This window comes from Ostrea edulis, chromosome 6 (genome assembly GCF_947568905.1).
Source record: "Ostrea edulis chromosome 6, xbOstEdul1.1, whole genome shotgun sequence".
In the NCBI taxonomy this organism is placed as follows: domain Eukaryota; kingdom Metazoa; phylum Mollusca; class Bivalvia; order Ostreida; family Ostreidae; genus Ostrea; species Ostrea edulis.
Window position 1 is genome coordinate 43,753,575 of NC_079169.1, and position 21,662 is coordinate 43,775,236.

The 21,662-nt window shown below is 33.9% G+C and overlaps 2 protein-coding genes across 12 annotated transcripts in view; both read left to right on the top strand.

Annotated features, from left to right (window-relative positions):
• Positions 1-1,255, top strand: part of LOC125648437 (NADH dehydrogenase [ubiquinone] 1 alpha subcomplex subunit 8-like) — a 3,519-nt gene extending 2,264 nt beyond the window's left edge. The window contains exon 3 of the mRNA XM_048875556.2: positions 943-1,255. Within this exon, the coding sequence (XP_048731513.1) occupies positions 943-1,174 (232 nt within the window). The 3' untranslated portion in view covers positions 1,175-1,255. The remainder of the gene's footprint in view (positions 1-942) is intronic.
• Positions 1,256-3,180: 1,925 nt separating this feature from the next.
• On the top strand, positions 3,181-20,735 carry LOC125648439 (mitochondrial inner membrane protease subunit 1-like). 11 transcript variants are annotated; one of them, XM_048875559.2, is made up of 8 exons: positions 3,203-3,320; positions 4,403-4,506; positions 4,682-5,059; positions 9,070-9,195; positions 11,131-11,219; positions 12,891-13,002; positions 20,259-20,369; positions 20,585-20,735. In XM_048875559.2, exons 4-8 carry the CDS (start codon positions 9,115-9,117, stop codon positions 20,639-20,641), a joined length of 450 nt encoding a protein of 149 aa, XP_048731516.1. In that variant the 5' UTR covers positions 3,203-3,320; positions 4,403-4,506; positions 4,682-5,059; positions 9,070-9,114; the 3' UTR covers positions 20,642-20,735. The 11 variants fall into 11 exon arrangements, with proteins under 11 accessions (XP_048731515.1, XP_055995626.1, XP_055995623.1 ...); XM_056139649.1 differs by having other exon boundaries at positions 3,198-3,320; positions 20,259-20,735; XM_056139654.1 differs by lacking the exon at positions 4,682-5,059.
• Positions 20,736-21,662: the final 927 nt, after the last annotated feature.

The following is a 21,662-nucleotide window of genomic DNA, read 5'->3' on the forward strand; positions in this document are numbered from 1 at the left end:
GCGGTCCTTGATGTGTAATTGATGAAAAATAATGTTACTGTACAATAATTTTTGTCACTGATCTTATATGTATTTATGGGTCCATTTTGTGATTTTTTTCGCAGGCATTGTTAGGTCATGATGTAACAAAGTCTGTAAATATTAGTCTGCAACTTATCTAGATCTGGAACAAGATGTTTTTACCATATCATCAATTCTTCATTATTAATTTTAATCAACATTTTCAATGACCAAATCACAATCAGATATGCCAGAAATTACATGAATTGTGCAAACCAATGCATGTACATTACTTGCTGCAGAACTGTAGCTCTTTGAAAAAAGTTATGTTAACAGACCGGTCTGTCAACATAACTTTTTTCGGAGAGCTACAGTTCTGCAGCTAGTACATTACTAGCTTGTTATTGCTTTACACTGTATACAACGAATGAAACATGTTACTAGATACATGTATATGGAACCTGTATCTAATGTAATCTTTCAGTTGAAGTCTTTCTTTTCATGTGTGATTCAATGCAGACTTAATGATAAGTGCCAGTAATGTAATAAATTTCTTTTCTGTTGATTTTTTAAATCAATCTTTTAATTGTGGTTCACGGGCCATTTCTGCAAACAACAAATTTTCTCCAAAATATGAACCCTGCTAAAATAGTATGGTAGTTTACATTCAAATTATCACTAAATTTATGCTTTCATTTTCTGTTGATTTTGTACAAACCTTAGCCGAGTGGGGTTGTAAGTTGCAAGCTTATGTCAGAGTGTCAGATCTTTGTATGAGCAAGAATATTGGTAAGTTTTGTGGTCCATAGAAATATGATAGGTGATATTTTATTATGTTTATTTATTATCAGTATATGATGGGTAGCAGATCCATGTGAGGATAGATATCAATGAATATTAATATACTGAATGATCGGTCCTAAAATTATTCCTCTGTTTTAGTTGTAGGAAACCTCAGCTGGTATTTGATGAATGCATGAAGGAGAAGCTTGACATTGATCGACCATACATAGGGTATTTTGCACGAGTGCGTCTCGTGGACACTGACCGTCCTCGTCGAATCTTACCAAAACGTGACTACATCAAACTCGAGGAACCACCAACAGTAGAAGAATTGGACAAGATGAAACTCAAGGCAGATCAATATCCACTACATTATTCAAAAATGTTTTAATTGACTTATTGAAACACCAATAACAATTCTACTGTTATAAAATGCAAAAGTTTGCATTAATAAATTATCCTATTGTTTGCATTTCTAGTTTTTATAAAGCTGAAAGTGTGGGTTTATTTCCTAACTCTAGTCTGTGTTTGGTTTTGTGTTTATATGGCCCCACCATGAAGTGATCATGCTTCCTTAGGTTTTTCAGATTCAAGTTTATTTAAACCATGGTCCCTAGATTTAGGTAGAGTTATATAGAGAAAAGTCTTCTTTCTCGAAAACAGCAGAGCCACGAGTAATCAAATCAATATACCGTCAGGTAGTGCAAATTCGAGTTTGTTCAAATCACTCCTCCCCAATAGAGAGGGGTTAGGATGGGACCTCAATAGGGGATCAAAATTTTACAAAGGAATACTGTATAACAGTTGTTTTCCATGATTGTCCAATTTCTGCGGATAAGAAAAATCCGTAAGAGTTACAATTGCAAAATATATATGCATGCTTATAGATATATTTAGATATAATGCAAATGCAGAATTGGAACACACATATATGATATAATATAATTTGCTACCATTTAAGGATCAAATCACAAGAATTTCCAACCAAAGAAAAATCTATTATATGGTATATAAGACTAATGTTCTGTCACTGTTTTCAGAGATAAGAGGTAATGAATGCAGCCATGTCATATGATATAGTTTTGTAGATAAATTATTGTAGAAGGAATGGGTAGTAATTAAATGCTCTTACATTGCATATTCCCTTCAAATTCAAATTACAGCATTCTAGGAGCCTGGTATCATTCAGTACAATATCAAGTTACAAATATGTAGTACCTTGTGTGAATTCTTGGTATACAGACACCTGTGTTTTGAATGGATCAATTTCAATGTATTCTTACCAGATACAAACTAACATGTATTAAGCTTAATCTATGTTTATTGACTACATGCAAATGCAGACATTTTTAATCAATGTGATAAAGATCACGATTCTGAACAATATGATTGTTCTACTTTGCTGCACATATAGAGGGGTAGTGGACAGAGTCAGAAGCCACCACACCCTAGGCTTGCTAAAGAATAAATATACATTGTATTTGTCTATTTTCATGCACTTCTAGTTGTTAAACACCAAGTGTTAGTCCCTAGTTTGGATGGATCCCTGGACAAAACTATATGTGGAGTCCACTCCCCTGGATCCACTCCTGTATATGAAAATGCACTCTCCCTACTACCAATAGTAGCACCCTCAGTATATTCCATGAAGAAGTTGAGTTGCGTAAGGTTCACACAAGTTATTGACATACATATCTATGCAAAATCAAATTTTAAAAAAATCTCTTGCATTCTTGTCACTGTTCTCATTTTTATAACTGCTCTCTCTCTCTCTCTCTCTCTCTCTCTCTCTCATAGTAAACATCTCACCATCCATTAAGCTATGTAAAATATGTTTAGGTTCCATGGGCGAGTTTTAAAAAAAAGTTCATGTCCCATTGATGTATTGCACCGGTCCCACCCAGGTGACAAATATTGACCAGTCCCTCAGGACTACTACTTAAATTAAAGGGGGTGGGGTGTCTTTCCAATGTATCTGACTTTGCATGTAAAATTAACACACAAAAACAAAAAAATGAACCTTTTCAAAAAATGGACACCCTACCCCACCCTCCATTCTATGTGTATTTTGTTATCGAAATCAAATATTAGGACAAACGTTGTTTATACATCCTCCCTTTGTTTATAGTGGGTGTGATAACAATTTTCATGCTCTGAAAAAAATTCAACATTGACCACCAGAGTAAACCTTAGGCCTTCTACATGTAACACCCCCCCCCCCCCCCCCCAACCTGTTTGGAACAATACGCATAACTACGTCTGATGATAGGCCCATTTTCTATACTGTTTGAATTAATTTCATTCTACAATTGTCTATGATCAGAATACTGCATTCAATATTACTGATGCAAATTTGTCAAAATCTGAACTTTTCGTTCTGTCCGGGTTGGGTTTTCTGAATTTGTGATATATAACACTTCCTGTTCGTACTGTACTGTTTTTCTCCTCACCTTCATGCAAGATGTAGGCCTTGTTGTTACATCATGATCATTTTCCTGTGATATAGATGCAAAACATTATCATGATTATGTACTGAGGTAGGAACTGATTTGAGCAGGGGATTTTGGAGAGATATTTATTTGATAGAATGCATTATGCAGTGCAGTCCTCAGTATTTCACATCGCTCGAGTCTCGAGATCACAATTCATGACCCTGGGATCGAAGATCGTGAAGATATTTGATCAGTAAACTGTAATTGTTATATTGAAGAAGAATTTGGCATTTGGTCATCATTTGATGGTTGGACATGCATATAGTTGTACTATATAATTATTTTATAGATATGTTAATAATATGATTACGGTGTGACCGTTGGGACGAGCGCAGCATATCTGAATACATTTTCAAAAAATTTATATTGAAAACAAGGAAAACTTATCTAGTTCACTGTCGATACGTAGGATTACTGTCTTGCTCTTCTCGCCAATGTAGGAACCAGTTTAGTGGGAAATGCAACGAGCGTGTTGTGACGTAGCCTGGTAGTTGTGACGTGACTGTTTACATTTCGTTAGACAATATTTTAAAAAGAAAAAGAAAGGAGGAAGAATATGATTGTCATCCTTTCCTTTCAAATAAGAAAGGTTTGTAATACTCCAAAGATTTTTTTTATTATTATTTTACAAATCGAACCATCCGCCATTTTGTACGAGGGACTTCTGGGTTTGGCATCAAAAAAAAATTCTTGTTAGAGGTTGAGATTTAGCTCGGATTATTTCCCGTGCTCTAGTCATTAGAGCTCGCAGTACGAGCCAGCGCTCCGCTCGCTAATATGTTTTACAGCTTGACCGTGTTTGAGGGCGAAGCAAAAAAGTTTTGGCATTAGTATCTATATCCAAAACAGGACAAAAATAACCCGAAGTTAGCACGAGGACAGAGCTGTATCAAAGCATCCTAATTTTGGACATTTGATCTGGCCTACATATTGAACGTGGGAAATATAATGCAATCGATTTAAACTGTACAGTACATTGTGACGTCATATTCAGCATCGTTATTTAGCAAATTTACAAACGTAGCATTTGAACCACAACAAAATACATGGCGTTAATCGTGGAGTGATTATATATGATTAAGAAAATAAGATTTACATGCTTTTACGGATTTTATGTAACATCTCAGAACGAAGTGAACTAGGGTAGACGAGATTCAAAATGGAGGAATACATGTCCATGTGCTAATATTCGAATCAACGCCATTGGTACCAAACTTTTCAAGTTCCATAGGTATGGTTTAATTTTTCATTATTTTCCTTTTAAACCTGTATATATGTGTTACCTCCGCTCTCATGAGAGGGCTTCGCCCTCTATTATTAATTAATGTACAGTAATATGTTTTACGGCGTGACTGTTTGAGGGCGAAGCAAAAAAGTTTTGACATTAGTATCTATCTCCAAAACAGGACAAAAACAACCCGAAGTTAGCTTGCGGATGGAGCTGTATCAAAGCATCCTAATTTTGGACATTTAATACGCCTATATATTGAACGCAGGAAATATAACACAATTGATGTAAACACTACATTGTGACGTCATATTCAGTGTCATTATTTAGCAAATTTAAAAACAAAGCGTTTGAACCACAACAAAAAACATGGCGTTAATCGTGGAGTGATTATATATGATTAAGAAAAGAAGATTTACATGCTTTTACGGATTTTATGTGTAACATCTCAGAACGACGTGAACTAGGGTAGACAAGATTCAAAATGGAGGAATACATGTCCATGCGCTAATATTCGAATCGACGCCATTGGTACCAAACTTTTCAAGTTCCATAGGTATGGTTTAATTTTTCATTATTTTCCTATATTTTCCTTTTAAACATGTATATACGTGTTACCTATAGGGAGAGCTCCGCTCTCACGGCCCTTCAGGCCGTGAGAGGGCTTCGCCCTCTAATATGTCCAATGGCTTGACCATGTGAAGCAGAAAGTATCGGTGTTAGTATTTATATCTAATATGCTTTACAGCGTGACCGTGTTTGAGGGCGAAGCAAAAATTATTAGCATTAGTATGTAGATCCATAATAGGACAAAAAATATCCCGAAGGTAGCACCTAACGTGTGAGGACAGAGCTCAATCAAAGTATTCTGACTTAGACATTTTTGATCCGCCTATTCATTGAACGCGGGAAACTATATGCAACTGATGTAAACAGTGCATTGTGATGTCATATTCAACGTCGGTGTTTAGCAAATTCATAAACATAGGAGGAGACAAGTTACAAATTTTGCGTTACTCGAGACCAGGAGTGATTTTAGGGCCAATATGATTAAGAAAATAAGATTTACATGCTTTTACGGATTTTATGCAACATTTCAAAATGGAGAAATACATGTCCACACGATAGTATTCGAACCGACGCCATTGGGACCAAAAATTTCAAGTTCCATAGGTATGGTTTAATTTTTCACTAGTTTTCTATATTTTCCTTTTAAACATGTATATACGTGTTACCTATAGGGAGAGCTCTGCTCTCACAGCCCAAACGGCAGTGAGAGGGCTTTGCCCTCTAATATGTCTTATGGCGTGACCATGTTTCAGGGCGAAGCAAACAATGTTGGCATTAGTATCTAGACCCATAACATGACTATTACATCACGAAATATTAGCACTTAACGTGTGAGGACAGAGCTCAATCAAAGTATTCTAACTTTAGACATTTTTGATCCGCCTATTCAGTGAACGCGGGAAACTCTATGCAACTGATGTAACCAGTGCATTTTGGCGTCATATTCAGCGTCGGTGTTTAGCAAATACACAAACATAGGAGACATGACACAAATCACGTTAATTGAGGATTGATTATACATGATTAAGAAAATAAGATTTACATGCTTTTATGGATGTTTATATGTAACATCTCAGAACGACGTGAACTAGGATAGACCAGATTCAAAATGGAGAAATACATGTCTACGCGCTAGTATTTGAATAGACGCCATTGGGACCAAAATTTTCAAGTTCCATAGGTATGGTTTAATTATGCCCCCGAGATCGAAGAAGATCGGGGGGGCATATTGTTTTTGTCCTATCTGTCATTCTGTCTGAAACTTTAACCTTGCTAATAACTTTTGAACAGTAAGTGATAGAGCTTTGATATTTCACATGAGATTTTCTTGTGACAAGACCTTTCTGTGGGTACCAACATTTTTGACCCCGTGACCTTGACCTTGGAGTTTGACCTACTTTTTGAAAACATTAACCTTGCTAATAACTTTTGAACAATAAGTGATAGAGCTTTGATATTTCACATGAGTATTCCTTGTAACAAGACCTTTCTGTGGGTACCAACATTTTTGACCCCGTGACGTTGACCTTGGAGTTTGACCTACTTTTTGAAAACTTTAACCTTGCAAATAACTTTTGAACAGTAAGTGATAGAGCTTTGATATTTCACATGAGTATTCCTTGTAACAAGACCTTTTCGTAGGTACCAACATTTTTGACCCTGTGACGTAAACCTTGGAGTTTGATCTACTTTTTGAAAACTTTAACCTTGCTAATAACTTTTGAACAATAAGTGATAGAGCTTTGATATTTTACACGAGTATTCCTTGTTACAAGACCTTTCCGTTGGTATTGAACCTTTTTTCTTTGACATTTGGCCTACTTTTAATTTTTTTTTTACATTGGTCATAACTTCTAAATGGTAAATATTAGAGCTTTCATATTGTACATGAGCATTTCTTTTGACAAGATCTTTCTACTGGTACCAAGATATTTGCCCCTATGACCTTGGCCATCTTCGGAATTGGCCATTATCGGGGGCATTTGTGTTTCACAAACACATCTTGTTTTTCATTAGTTTTCTATATTTTCCTTTTAAACATGTATATATGTGTTACCTATAAGGAGAGCTCCTTTGGGCCGTGAGAGGGCTTCACCCTCCATAACATGATAAAAAGAATTTTTTAAAAGTTATCCAAACATGTACTGATAACTGTCACAGCATTTTAACATCTTGTTACTTGACTTTAGACATTTGATCTGCCTATTCATGAGAAATATGACACTAATGATGTAAAAAGTGCATTGTGATGTCATACTCATTCATGCCAACTTTTAAAAATTACCATTGGGGATTTTGAGGGCGACAAGCTTTTTTCAAAGCTCTAAATTTGCAACAATTTGTCAAAAAAATATATTTGGCTTTTCAAAGAAAATATCAATCTAATTATTGTACATGTATCGTACATATTAACTCAATATCAAGTGTGTTTGACCATTAACTTCAACAAAACTATATATTTTAAAAAAAACACACACTTTGAAAAATATACATAATTATTTTATTTAAATCATCAACCATTCAGCAAAAAGTTATAGATATTAAAACTAACATGTTGGATATCCCCTCCAAAAATAAGTTACATACATATTATTAAGTAATGATTAAAGTTGCATCTGTTTACACCATAACATGACTGGATCATTTATCAAAATTTAACTTAAAGAACATACATTTAGGTACGACTGCCTTGTAGAGTGGCAATCTGCAACCAGAAAAAGAGTGTTCTGCCCTGCCATGAAGTTTGTGACTTTTGCACCCTTGACATCTGAAATAATTACCAGAAGAAAAAAAATCATCACAATATATGTTTTTGATTGTAAATTAAGGCTACTTGCTACATCTGTAATATCAAATTTGACTACAAACTTATGCGAATTACATTACATCACAAACTGTGTCAAAGTTTATTGAATACTAGGCCCCTTATAATTTTATAATACATTGCCTTAGATTCAAATAGCCTCATAATTGAAAAATTATATTTGACATACCATTGCATATCTTGGGATGATGTCAGATATCCTTAACGGCAAAAATCGTGAATGTTTGGTTGCGACACTATCATCGTTGTCATTCACGTTTGTGTATAAAGAATATTTTAATTTTGAAATCTGTCTTCCCGATTAATTACTATCAAAACATGCTCTTCACTGTCCAATGAACACCCCAACACAGGTAGACCAGGTAAATTACCCCACCCTGATACCACTTGACACAGGTAAACAGCAATTGCTGATTTTTGTCCTGATTTCTGATTGGCTAGCCATAAAGAAATGGTGTGGGATTTCAAATTCAGGTTAAAAATGGGGGTTTGCTGTTGTAAAACGGGAGGTATTTTTAGAAAATTGGTATTGGGATATTTTTGCAATCCCAGTCGGGATATCAGGATTTGCCTTTTCGACTGCTTTAAATTATTTTCAGTATTGTCGTGTTTTAAAACATGTCTACATTTTTAGAACAGAACTTAATCAGATCCACAATAGGGTACAATGAGAATTAAAATTTAATAAAATATATCACAGTGTGAAATTTAAAGATAAAAATGTGGTTTAGAAAGTTTATGTAAGTATGAATATGAGATTCTTCAAACAGGCATATTATTCATGATCATGACATTTAAGCTTTCTAAAAAAAATATGCTTCTGTGAAAAGTCTTCTGTTTACTCTTTTGTATATACTTTCTAAACTAAAAGTATTTCATAAATGAAAATTAAAGTCTTTCACAATTTTGGAAGGATTTTTTCCGTTATCACGTCAATTAGTTCTCTACACATGGAAGTGAGTGGATCAACAGATTTCGTTTAGATTAGCCGATTTTCTTTATCACTTCATATTTTGTTACTGCAAGTCTGACATGTAAGTGATTTCTGCATTTTATCATGTTCTGTAGTTTACATAATATTACTTTGAAATTGTTGTTTTAGTATAATTTATATTCATTTGTTAAAATTATGCATAACATTTGAGGGAAAGAATTACTTTGGTTTATTGCAGACTGATCAGAAGTCTTCAGATCGGTGGAGATCAGCGCAGTTAAACATGCTGAGGATCTTGTTTGGTGCCTATTGTGCTGGATGTGGAACTCTGCTCTTTGCTAACAGGGTGGCATGGACCATGGATGTAAATTGACACCTTATTTCACATACACATAAAATTTAACAAGGCTGTATGGTCTATGAATGGTACATTACATATTTTTAAACCAATAGAAAATGTTGTATATAGTCATTTAAAAGACTTCATTAATGAAAAAAAGAAGAAGAAAAACATTCAATCCCGCTACAATAAAAGTTTATCAAAGTAAAAGTAAGTATCATAATGATTTCCAAAAATATTCATTATGATAGTATATTAGATAATTTAAGTCGTAGATAATCATGTCAATATTGGATATTAATATTAATGTGTGCATCCAACTATAAATTAAAATTAGATATCGTATTCAGGAACTTTTGAAAATAAACCCAGCCTCTTTAGAATCCTTAGTCAAGGAGTATAAAGCTAGTTGGCAGATATGTTAAAGTTATAGCAGATATATAATACAGAAAGCTGATCAGAACTGACTACACTCCTTGTGCTTAGAAGATTAGTGAGCACAACTTTCTTGTAATGTTCAATATTTACATATCCATGTAATGTTCAATATTTACATATCCAAAGTTTTTGTTTTTAATATCTAGCTTTACAGATTGAAATGATGGCCATTTCCTCATGTATTGCAGTTGTGAACAGTTCACATATGAATCTTGATCGATATATAGAACGTTGAATTTCACGACTGAGAATTCTGACAGAAATAAAAGTAGAATGTAAATTATATGACTTAAAGTAAAAACTAATCATGTTAGTGGTGTACATGCATGAACATTAACAATGCAGAGCAAATGTGAAAAGTGATAAAATATGAATTTATGAATCTTTGAAATAAGTACAATTATTGTATAAATTTTTTAGGTCACCTGAGTTAACATACCTGAATTAACAATTGAACATTTGTAACTTCTTCTTAATAACTGCCAGTCCAATTCTTTTCAAATTTGATATGAAGCATCATTGGGACAAGGAGGACATGAACTTTAAATTTCAGGACTCCAGCACCCCTGGGGCCCTAGGCGTGGGGCAAAAACTGCCCAAAATTGACCAATTTTCAAAAATCTTCTCAAGAACCACACACATGTAAGAAAAACTAATTTATGCATAATGATGTAGGGCAGGAAGGCCTCTACCAAAATTGTAAATTTCATGATCCCCGGGGTAGGGGTTCTGTCCCCAGGGCGGGGCCAAACATGTTACATAATGTTTATGTGTAAAACACTTAAATTACATCTTCTTTAGTGCTATTGATACTAAATTGAAAGTAAATAGATATTTAGAAAGAACAGGTCGTCCTTTACCAAAATTATAAGTTTGATTATTCCAGGGGTAGGGGTTTTGGTATTAGGGTGGGGCCAAAATGGTCAGTTATTAAATGTGTGAACAATAGACCTTTTTAACTTCTTCTTGTTAACTATCATTCCAATTCTTTTTAAAATTGGTATGAAGCATCTCTGGAACAAGGGGAACATAAATAGTAAATTTCAGGATTCCTGCGCCCCTGGGGCCTTAGGGGCAGGGCAAAAATTACCAATTTTCAAAAATCTTCTCAAGAACCACACACATGTAAGAAAAACTAAATGCATAGTGATGTAGAGCAGAAAGGCCTCTACCAAACTTGTAAATTTCATGATCCCCGGGGTAGGGGTTCTGACCCCAGAGTGGGGTTAAACTTGTTATATAGTGTTTATGAGTAAAACACTTGAATAAATTTTTTTAATTAATTAATTTTTATTTAAAGCCTTTCATCAGTGTATGCACTTTGGAGGTCAGTGAAGTTTTAAGAACACATATTGTTTTATACTGTTGCAGAACATTAGAATTTATCTTAGATATTCAGAACAGAAATTTTTTTCCAGATTTCATAGCCCATGGAAGTAGTGATACTTTTTCACTAGTATTCATGCGACTGATAAGGCCTGTGGGCCTCTTGTTTAAAAATTGTAATATTTTTATTAACAGCTTACAGGAGATTCTATGCATCCAACAATTCATTCCAGTGATAAAGCATTGATTGAATACATCAGTGTTTCCAACCACAGATTGCAGAAGTAAGTCATATATGCATGATAGTATGTTTGCATAAAGAGTTCTAGTGTTGTGTTTACCAAACAATATTTGTCTGTTTGATTGTTCTGATGAAAAGAGGCCAAGATTTACCCTGATTTATGTGCAATGTTTCTCAGTATATTGAGTGAAAAGAATTTCTCCAATATTGTAAATAATTGATTTTCTAGTGAAGTTCATATTACAATTGAAGTGTAGACAGTTTCAGTACCATGTCATTCTAGATTTGAAGAATTGCAAATAAACATGAAGGTTATCTTGATTTATGAATGAAAAGTTGTCTTTTTTGTTTCAGAGTTATTCATAATACATTTTTATGTAGTCGCTGTCGTGCTCTGTCTATACAAGCTCATATCACTTAATCCTTTCATCAGAATTAATATAATTCTTGAGAAAAGGACTTGCAGACCAAGGTGTCTCAAGGTCATTTTGGAAAGAACAAGGTCACTCAGAACATAAAAGTTTTCGATATTTCAACAGGTTGTGATATAAAAGTTCCCATCTCTTAAAGTTTTTATCAAAAATTGATCACAAATATACCTTGGGACAGGAGACTTTTGGATCAAGGTCATTTTGGAAAGGTTATGGTCACCCAGAACATATATAAGGAAAAATGTCCTTATTTCAACAGTTTTACAGGTATTGATCATATATCACACAAATAATTAAAAGGAAGATGGCTTTCAGGCAAATGTCACTCAAGATCATTTTGGAAAGGTCAAGGTCACTCAGAACATATACCTTGTATGCAGGCACTCGGCATTTTGAATATCTATAATGAAAAAAAAATTGTCTTCCTATAAACAAACTATTTACAAGGTATATCACGCCACCATCTTGGTTTTCTTTTTTACCAGCTGCATCGCTTGAAATTTTCAGCGAAAAGTTTGATATGATATAATAATTATACCCCTACCATTTAAAAGCCACAATGTCAAGGTCTTACCTCTCACATCGTCATGGTGAACTGGAAATAAAGTCCATTTATTGGCTATAATCAACCATCAAACATTGTCTACTGCTTCTCAATTCCAAAAAATCTGTATAAATATGGTGTGCCATACATCTCTGTGTTATGTGAATTCATTTTCAGTTATGTTGTGAACCATTAGGGCTAGGTTGAGGTTATAGTATAGGGTCAAAATTTTCATGGGAATAAAGATTGATAAAAAAATCTTTTAAAAATCACAACATCTGAACAGGCAATGGCAGGGCCAAGGTGATTCATGTGAGTGATGTGGCCTGTGGGCCTCTTGTTACATTTATTTCTATGTAATTATCATATTGTTCCCAAAAAAAGGGATAGGTCGCCCCAAAGATTTGACAATTGAATATTGTTCAAGTTGTTGGTAATTTCTAGTGCTTTTTATTAGCTCACCTGAGCTGAAAGCTCAAGTGAGCTTTTCTGATAACCCATTGTCCATCGTCCAACATTGTTGGGGCTACAATAGGAACAAAGTTTTACAAGGGAACCAAGGTGACTCAGGTAAGCGATGTGACCCATGGGACTCTTGTTTTATGCCTTTACAACCATTTTAAAGATGGAGCACATGCATCAACCATAAAGATGTTTGGTGTGCATATAAATCATGTAAGTGTATTGTTATTTTTAGAATTAATTACCGGCTAATGAATATTATCGTATTTTTTTGTAGAGGTGACATAGTTATTTCCAAAAGCCCTTACCGACCCAGCAGTCTGATTTGTAAAAGACTAGTAGGCATGGAGCATGATAAAATCATAAAAGAAGATGGGAAAATCGTTAAGGTATCAAGAAATTAAGCACATTGTAGGTTATGAACTATTTTAGAACTACATGTAAATAATCAAAGTATTTCAATACATAATGTACTACATTTACAATGATTTACACCAGTATATTTTGGTATTGATTGATAAGTAGTACTTATGAATGACTACATTGGAATATGAACACCACCAGAATAGGCTCAGTATGCACTATAAACCAACTTTTATCATGATAATTTTATTTCGTGATTCACCAGTGATAAACTGGTACACAGCAAGTGATTTTTGCTATTAAAACAAATCTTAAAGCAAATACAAGGTGTCAAAGGACTGGTTTGCGGCGTGAAATATTCACAGTGATGAAGTTCTAACACGTGAATAAAAGTGGGTTTACAGTAATGTACATGTCAGTATATGTCTTCATATCTGTGAAATAGATTAACCCCAAATAATTGTTGATACACAGATTTACATTTATCAATATGTTATCTGTACATTTGTATATTATTAAAACAGATTTACATTTATCAATATTTTATCTGTACATTTGTATATTATAATAATTGTTGATACAAAGATTTACATTTATCAATATTTTATCTGTACATTTGTATATTATAATAATTGTTGATACACAGATTTACATTTATCAATATTTTATCTGTACATTTGTATATTATTAAAAAACTTGCTGTTTCATTGTACTTTTATATCTTGATGAAAGCATTGTGATGTGCAACTTGCCTTTTAACTAGATATAAAAGCCTATACACAATTGCCTACACATATACCTACACATAATAGCCTATACACAATACCTATACATAATACCTGTACATAATACCTACACATAATACCTGTACATAATACCTACACATAATACCTGTACATAATACCTACACATAATACCTGTACACAATACCTACACATAATACCTGTACATAATACCTACAAATAATACCTGTACATAATACCTACACATAATACCTGTACACTAGGGCTGTGCGGTGCACCAAAAATTTCAGTGCACCGCGATTCATACCATTCAATTCGATGCACCGATTACAAATTCTGGATTTCGGTTCGGTTCGGTTTAGATTTTACTTACACCAAAACAACAAATATGGCGTCCGAGTGATGTTGAAAACATGTGGTTTTTTATGCAACGGAGATCTAAATCACTACTGTGTTAAGAGTTAGCATTTTCACCACTCAGATACCAACAGAATATGGTCCGTAAGATCATTGCAGTTTATCTTTACATGACATATAGCATTTCTGTCAGTGGTGGAGTGAAATCAACATCGTAGGTAATGACACAGATTTGACAGTTAACATGAGAGAAGTAAATCAATAAAGGAGAGATTTTCAAAGACTCTCAATTGATAGAATTGTTGAATTTTTGCATATCAATGAAAACAATATCATATACATTTTAGATTCACTATAGATTTGTTTAATAATCCAAAACTTATGCAGCACATTAATATAACAGATTTTGATAGACTGTCAGTGTTTTCTTTTTTCTATCAAAGTTATAAAATGTCATTATGAATAGATATGATGTTTACAAATGACAACATATAGTTATATAACTTGAATTAAATCAAATCAAATATGCTACTCATTAAAATTGTTAATTTTTGTGGTGTCATTAGATAAATTGGACCTAACATGAACCGAATCGAAAATAACCAAACCGTGCTGTTCTGAATCGAAACCGAACCGAATCAAGCTAACCCTGAATCGTCCCAGCCCTACTGTACACAATACCTACACATAATACCTGTACACGATACCTACACATAATAGCCTATACACAATACTTATACATAATACCTACACATAATACCTGTACATAATACCTACACATAATACCTGTACATAATACCTACACATAATACCTGTACACAATACCTACACATAATTGTACATAATACCTACACATAATACCTGTACATAATACCTACACGTAATACCTACACATAATACCTGTACATAATTGTCTGTACATAATACCTACACATAATACCTGTACATAATACCTACACATAATACCTGTACATAATACCTACACATAATACCTATGCATAATACCTGTACATAATACCTACACATAAAAGCCCATACATAATACCTACACATAATACCTACACATAATACCTATACACAATACCTATACATAATACCTACGCATTAAAGCCCATACATAATACCTGTACATAATACCTACACATAATACCTACGCATAATACCTGTACATAATACCTACACATAAAAGCCCATACATAATACCTACACATAATACCTACACATAATACCTGTACATAATACCTACACATAATAACCTATACATAATAGCCTATACAGAATAACCTATACAGAATACCTACACATGATAGCCTATAGAATAGCATATACATAATAACCCATACAGAATAGCCAACACATAATAGCCTATACATAATAGCCTATACATAATAGCATATACATAATATAGTCTATACATAATAGCTTATACAGAATAGCCTATGCATAATATTATTCTATACATAATAGCCTATACATAATATAGCCTATACAGAATAGCCTATACAGAATAGCCTATGCATAATATTATTCTATACATAATAGCATATACATAATAGCCTACACATAATAGCCTATACAGAATAGACTATACATAATATTATTCTATACATAATAGCCTATACATAATATAGTCTATACATAATAGCCTATACATAATAGCCTATACATAATAGCCTATATATAATAGCCTATATATAATAGCCTATATATAATAGCCCACACAGAATAGCCTATACATAATGATATGAATATAAAGAATAAATGCCTTTGATCTTTTTCTTTATGATAAAAGTGTGGGGCAATTTCTTTGGAGTGCCAAATTAACATAAACTCAATGAATTGAAGATATCTTTAATTATTTGAAGATATCATTAATTCAGTTATTGCACACAATAATTGAATTGAAGTGTGCATTAGTTCAATTGATGAAATCAATAATTGATTAGATTCACACATTAAATTCAATTGACAAGAGCAATAATTAATATTATTATATAGCTAATAAATAGTCTAATATAAAATCTGCGTAAAATCTAGAGAATGTTAGCGTTCAATATCCTGAGAATTTATTGAACGCTAACTTTGCATTGCGTAAATTGTATGCGCCCGAAACATTCCGAGTATAAGCGTTCAATATTGACATTACCGTAACAACGTAAACAAGCCAAAATGGCAGACGACGGTCCTCCGAATCTGACAGAGCCGGTATTTGATATTTACTTAAGCAAAATGTTTTATTGTACATAAATTATGATGTCCCCATTTACAAAATCAGTTTGCTTCATGCATTAATGACGGGTTAAATATTGAACAGTTAGGAAATGCATGCTGTTATTGCACTCTGCCAATATTGATGAATCCTCGTCTATTTTGGATAATTTAACAACTAAATACTTTAGCTATATAATAAAAGGGTTATTGAACTTATATTGGTGAATATTGGCACTCATTGACTGTCAAAATGCACTCGCAAGCTCGTGCATTTTTACAGCCAACTCGTGCCAATATTCACCAATATAAGTTCAATAACCCTATATGATGTGTGCATTAATTCAATTGAAGAGAGCAATAGTTGATTTGATGCATGCACATTGATGTGCACATTAATTGAATTAATGAGAGCAATAATTGATTTGATGCACACATCAACTTAATTATTTGTATATAAGGAATTAATGTGCACATGAATTTTTTCAAAGAGAGTAATGATTCACATTAAAGAGATCATTAGTTGTGGATATGTTGAATTAATTGAAGAGAGCAATGATTCAATTATTGCACGCATTAATTGAATTGATGTGTGCATCAATTGAATAATTGCTCTCTTCAACTGAATTTTAGCACACATCAATTTGATTGTTGATATCATTAATTCATTTTAAGAGAGCATAAATCATTTTAAGAGAGCAACAATTCAATTATAGTGCTTATCAATTCAGCAGAATAATTATGCTAATAGCAATTCAAATACTGTGCACAATAATTCAGAATTGTAGATATAATTGATTATTTAAAGAGACCTTTGAATTGTAGCATGCATCAAATGAATTGATGACATCTTCAAATAAATTAAAGATACCTTCACTTATTTGAGTTGATGTTAATCTCGTGTTCCATAAATTGCTACATGTATGTAATCAGCTTTTGCTGATTATACAAATCAACTCATCCTTCCATCATTCCCGTTATATAAAAAACTAGATTTTGTGAAATATATTAGAATCAGTAATGGATAGCAAAACATAACATGTCCTGATGATTTGATGTTGACCAGATTTACTTTTTAGCTCTCCTGTTCAAAGTTTGTTGGAAGTCAATCTCGTCTGAGGCTGTAAATCTGATGACTGTTTACTTTTCACATCAACCACTGGGACAATTTCAACAGTATCTTTAGGCGAAAGGGAGATAATCCCTGCAAATATAAGAGTAATGTAATAATCTTATTAAAAATTACTACATCAAGAAATACACATTTCCCCCCCATGAAATACATGTATTATGATTTAACAATATAAATAATTATTTTGTTTCTAACAAAGAAATATTCAACTTTGAATGCCAAAAATACAGACAACAGATAGAGTCATTCCAGTTTTCCCAAGTAGTGATCTGAACCATGATGTTTCAAGTTCAGCTGGACATGCAAAGGTCATTTTGATTGATTGATTGAATATTGTTTAACGTCCCTCGCGAGAATATTTCACTCATATGGAGACATCACCACTGCCGGTGAAGGGCTGCAAAATTTAGTCCTATGCTCGGCGCTTATGGCCTTTGAGTAGGGAGGGATCTTTATCGTGCCACACCTGCTGTGACACGGGACTGCAGTTTTTGCGGTCTCATCCAAAAGACCTCCCCATTTAGTCACCTCTTACGACAAGCAAGGGGGTACTGAGGACCTATTCTAACCCGGATCCCCACGGGATAAGGTCATTTTGATACTTGAGCCAAATTGCAATGATCTAAGCCATGTTGTTTCAAGGAGTTCAACTGGACATGCAAAGGTCATTTTGATAAGAGCTAAATTGTATCTGTCAATTAAAAGATTAATTAATGATTATTATGTTAAGGCTGTGGAAATGATTTGCCACGCCTTTAGTTTTGGGGCATTTCTTTCTACAACTGAAAATTGTGAAGTACACTTATGTACTTCACATGGTGTGAAAGAACTTATCTAAATATATCCTGGATTTAGGTGATTAAGGAGGTACGCTACACCAGAGAAATTTGATGTAGATGGAAAGTTGAGGATATGTACAACAATATTTTGAATTTGAAAATTTTCAAATTTACTTTATTTTGTCAAAAAATACAGTTTTAGTAGAAGGTAATCTGAAAAAAAATTAAAACCCCCGCTGGACTCGAACCTGCGACCCACAGTTCAGCAGTCAGTATTCTAACCTACTGAGCTACTCTGCTAGGTATTTAAATGGAAAAGGAAAAGTCCAATATTGCTGGTATCGATTTTTTCATCCATGTTTTTAAAGGAAGTCAGCCATTATGACGATGTAGAGTACTACCTTAAATAAAATGAAATGTGATTTGAAATATCATTTCAGTTATCGAGTTATTTGAACAATTCAAGAGGTATAATGACATGTCAGCTGAATGGGCATGTAGGGACACTATACGGAATAATCTTGAGTGTTTCAAAGATCCCTAATCTCCTTTGGTAATAATTGTTATTGATTAATAATATGAATTTACTTTGTAATGAGGGGGCATGATGTGTCTTGGTGATGCGCTGGATTGAGAGGCATGTCATCTAATTTTCAGTTTTTCTTACTTATTTCTCCTTAAACTCTTTAATGATGTAAAAATTTAAGTAGTTTTTATGCCCCTGCCACAAAGTTCTTGGGGCATATAGTTTTACCCTTTTCCATCCTTTTACGACACCCAGTTATCCTGACCTTTTTTCTAAACACCTTGAGATAATGAATTGATTTTTTGTATTACAGATCTATGAGTTACAGATCTAGTTTAATTTTTTTTCGGTTTGTTAATTTTTTATGAAATTGTGCCCCTTTAATGTTGAAAAATTACTGTTAGGACCAGTTTTCCAGACTTTTTTCTAAACGCCTTGAAATATTGAACTGATTTTTTGTATGCAGGTGTATATTGATGAGTTACAGATTGAATTTAGTTTTCTTCCGGTTCATTGATTTTTGATGGAATTGTGCCCCTTTTATAAAGTATGTATTTATTTCATGACTGTTAAAACATATAAAGGATTGTTGCTGAGTTCTTCATTGTACTAAATGCATGTAACATACAATCTCAATACCACATTCAATGTAACATACAATCTCAATACCACATTCAATGTAACATACAATCTCAATACCACATTCAATGTAACATACAATACCACATTCGATGTAACATACAATCTCAATACCACATTCGATGTAACATACAATCTCAATACCACATTCGATGTAACATACAATCTCAATACCACATTCGATGTAACATACAATCTCAATACCACATTCAATGTAACATACAATCTCAATACCACATTCAAAGTAACATACAATCTCAATACCACATTCGATGTAACATACAATCTCAATACCACATTCAATGTAACATACAATCTCAATACCACATTCAATGTAACATTCAATCTCAATACCACATTCAATGTAACATACAATCTCAATACCACATTCAATGTAACATACAATCTCAATACCACATTCAATGTAACATACAATCTCAATACCACATTCATTGTAACATACAATCTCAATACCACTTCAATGCCATACTTTGATGGATTTGATGGATTTCTTACATTTGACTTAACTGTAGGCGGGGGCATTTGTATCGTGCCAACACATCTAGTTTTAAAAAAAAATACTTTGTCATTTTCGAAGTGATATCAGAAAAGCCAGTGACTTTCACTTTTAATACTGGGCGCTTGGTAAAGGAAGAGTCACTACTTATGTTAAACATGGGTTGATGTGGCCCCGGGATCAAGAATGAACTGGGTCTCCCGATTATGAAGTGACCATACTAACTTACTAGGTTTCCATGATTCAGGGTAATTCTCATCATGCAGGCTTGTCATCTTGAGTTCAATGTGAGGCCACAAAAGGGGGCATATTGGGATGGGGAAATGCACTAGGTGAGGTGAGTGATGTAGCTAATTGGTTTCTTGTTTATAAATTTTGCAGGTACCTAAAGGGCATGTGTGGCTAGAGGGAGATAATAAAGCTGAATCTGAAGACTCCAGAGATTATGGTCCAGTTCCATATGGGTTGTTGGAGTCTAGAATATTCTTCAGGGTACGTAGAATTTTACTACCATATGGGTTGTTGGAGTCTAGAATATTCTTCAGGGTACGTAGAATTTTACTACCATATGGAATGTTTAAATTGATGTTCAGCTGTATAATATCCAATCTCTGGAAAGAACTAGCAAATTAAGAAAATGTCTTTTATGTATGGTAGTGGTTAAAGAAACATAAATTATCAGTACCTGCTATTTATTTATTTTGTAGTGGTGGCCACTGAATCGAATGGGATATTTGGATTTCCCCGGGTTAAACACAAACTAAGATGAGGAGTACACCTGTGATTTTTTTACATGTTCACTTCTTCATTTGTACAAATTAAAGGAAACGGGGTAAAATAAAAAATTTAAAAAATGAATAGGTTGGTTTGCATTTTTTGTTATAATTAGTTTGCAAATACAAACCGAACGTTAGAAATATTTTAAAAACTTTTACATTGTATTTACTTAAAGAATTTAGGTCTCTATTATGATATGAAGAAACATGTTTGTTTTATGCCTCACAACAAAGTTACGGGGTATACTGAAATTGGGTTGTTTGTCTGTAGACAGATTGATTTCCAGGCCAAGTGAATATCCTTTTCACTTGGAGTCACCTGCCATGGAATGAAGATGATTCCTATCAATCTTGTGGTCAAAGGTTTAAGGTCAAGCAAACTTGACACAGATAAAGGAAAATAGTTTTTTAAGCCTTAAATAATTTCTCCTTTTTACCTGGAGTCATCAACTTAAACATTGACAAGCCATGGAATGATGATGATCCCTATTAATTTTGGGGTTTGATATAGAGAGCTGGGCTGCGGTATAGAGAGCTGGGCTTTGGCTCTGATATAGAGAGCTGGGCTTTGGCTCTGATATAGAGATCTGGGCTCTGATGTAGAAAGCTGGACTCTGGCTCTGATATAGAGAGCTGGGCTCCGATATAGAGAGCTGGGCTCTGATGTAGAAAGCTGGGCTTTGGCTCCGATATAGAGAGCTGGGGTCTGATATAGAGAGCTTGGCTCTGATATAGAGAGCTTGGCTTTGGCTCCAATATAAAGAGCTGGGCTCCGATATAGAGGGCTGGGCTCTGATATAGAAAGCTGGGCTCTGATATAGAGAGCTGGGGTCTGATATAGAATTGGGCTCTGATATAGAGTTGGGCTCTGATATAGAAAGCTGGGCTCCGATATAGAAAGCTGGGCTCCGATATAGAGAGCTGGGGTCTGATATAGAGAGCTGGGCTCTGATATAGAAAGCTGGGCTCTGATATAGAGAGCTGGGGTCTGATATAGAGTTGGGTTCCG

What these genes read in the sequence shown, in the direction of transcription:
- LOC125648439 (XM_056139648.1), top strand. Translation starts at nt 9,115, where the DNA reads ATGCTGAGGATCTTGTTTGGTGCCTATTGTGCTGGATGTGGAACTCTG. An exon ending in GGGTGGCATGGACCATGGAT is followed by an intron (nt 9,196 to 11,130) that starts GTAAATTGACAC and finishes TTTTATTAACAG; the next exon opens with CTTACAGGAGATTCTATGCA. An exon ending in TCCAACCACAGATTGCAGAA is followed by an intron (nt 11,220 to 12,890) that starts GTAAGTCATATA and finishes ATTTTTTTGTAG; the next exon opens with AGGTGACATAGTTATTTCCA.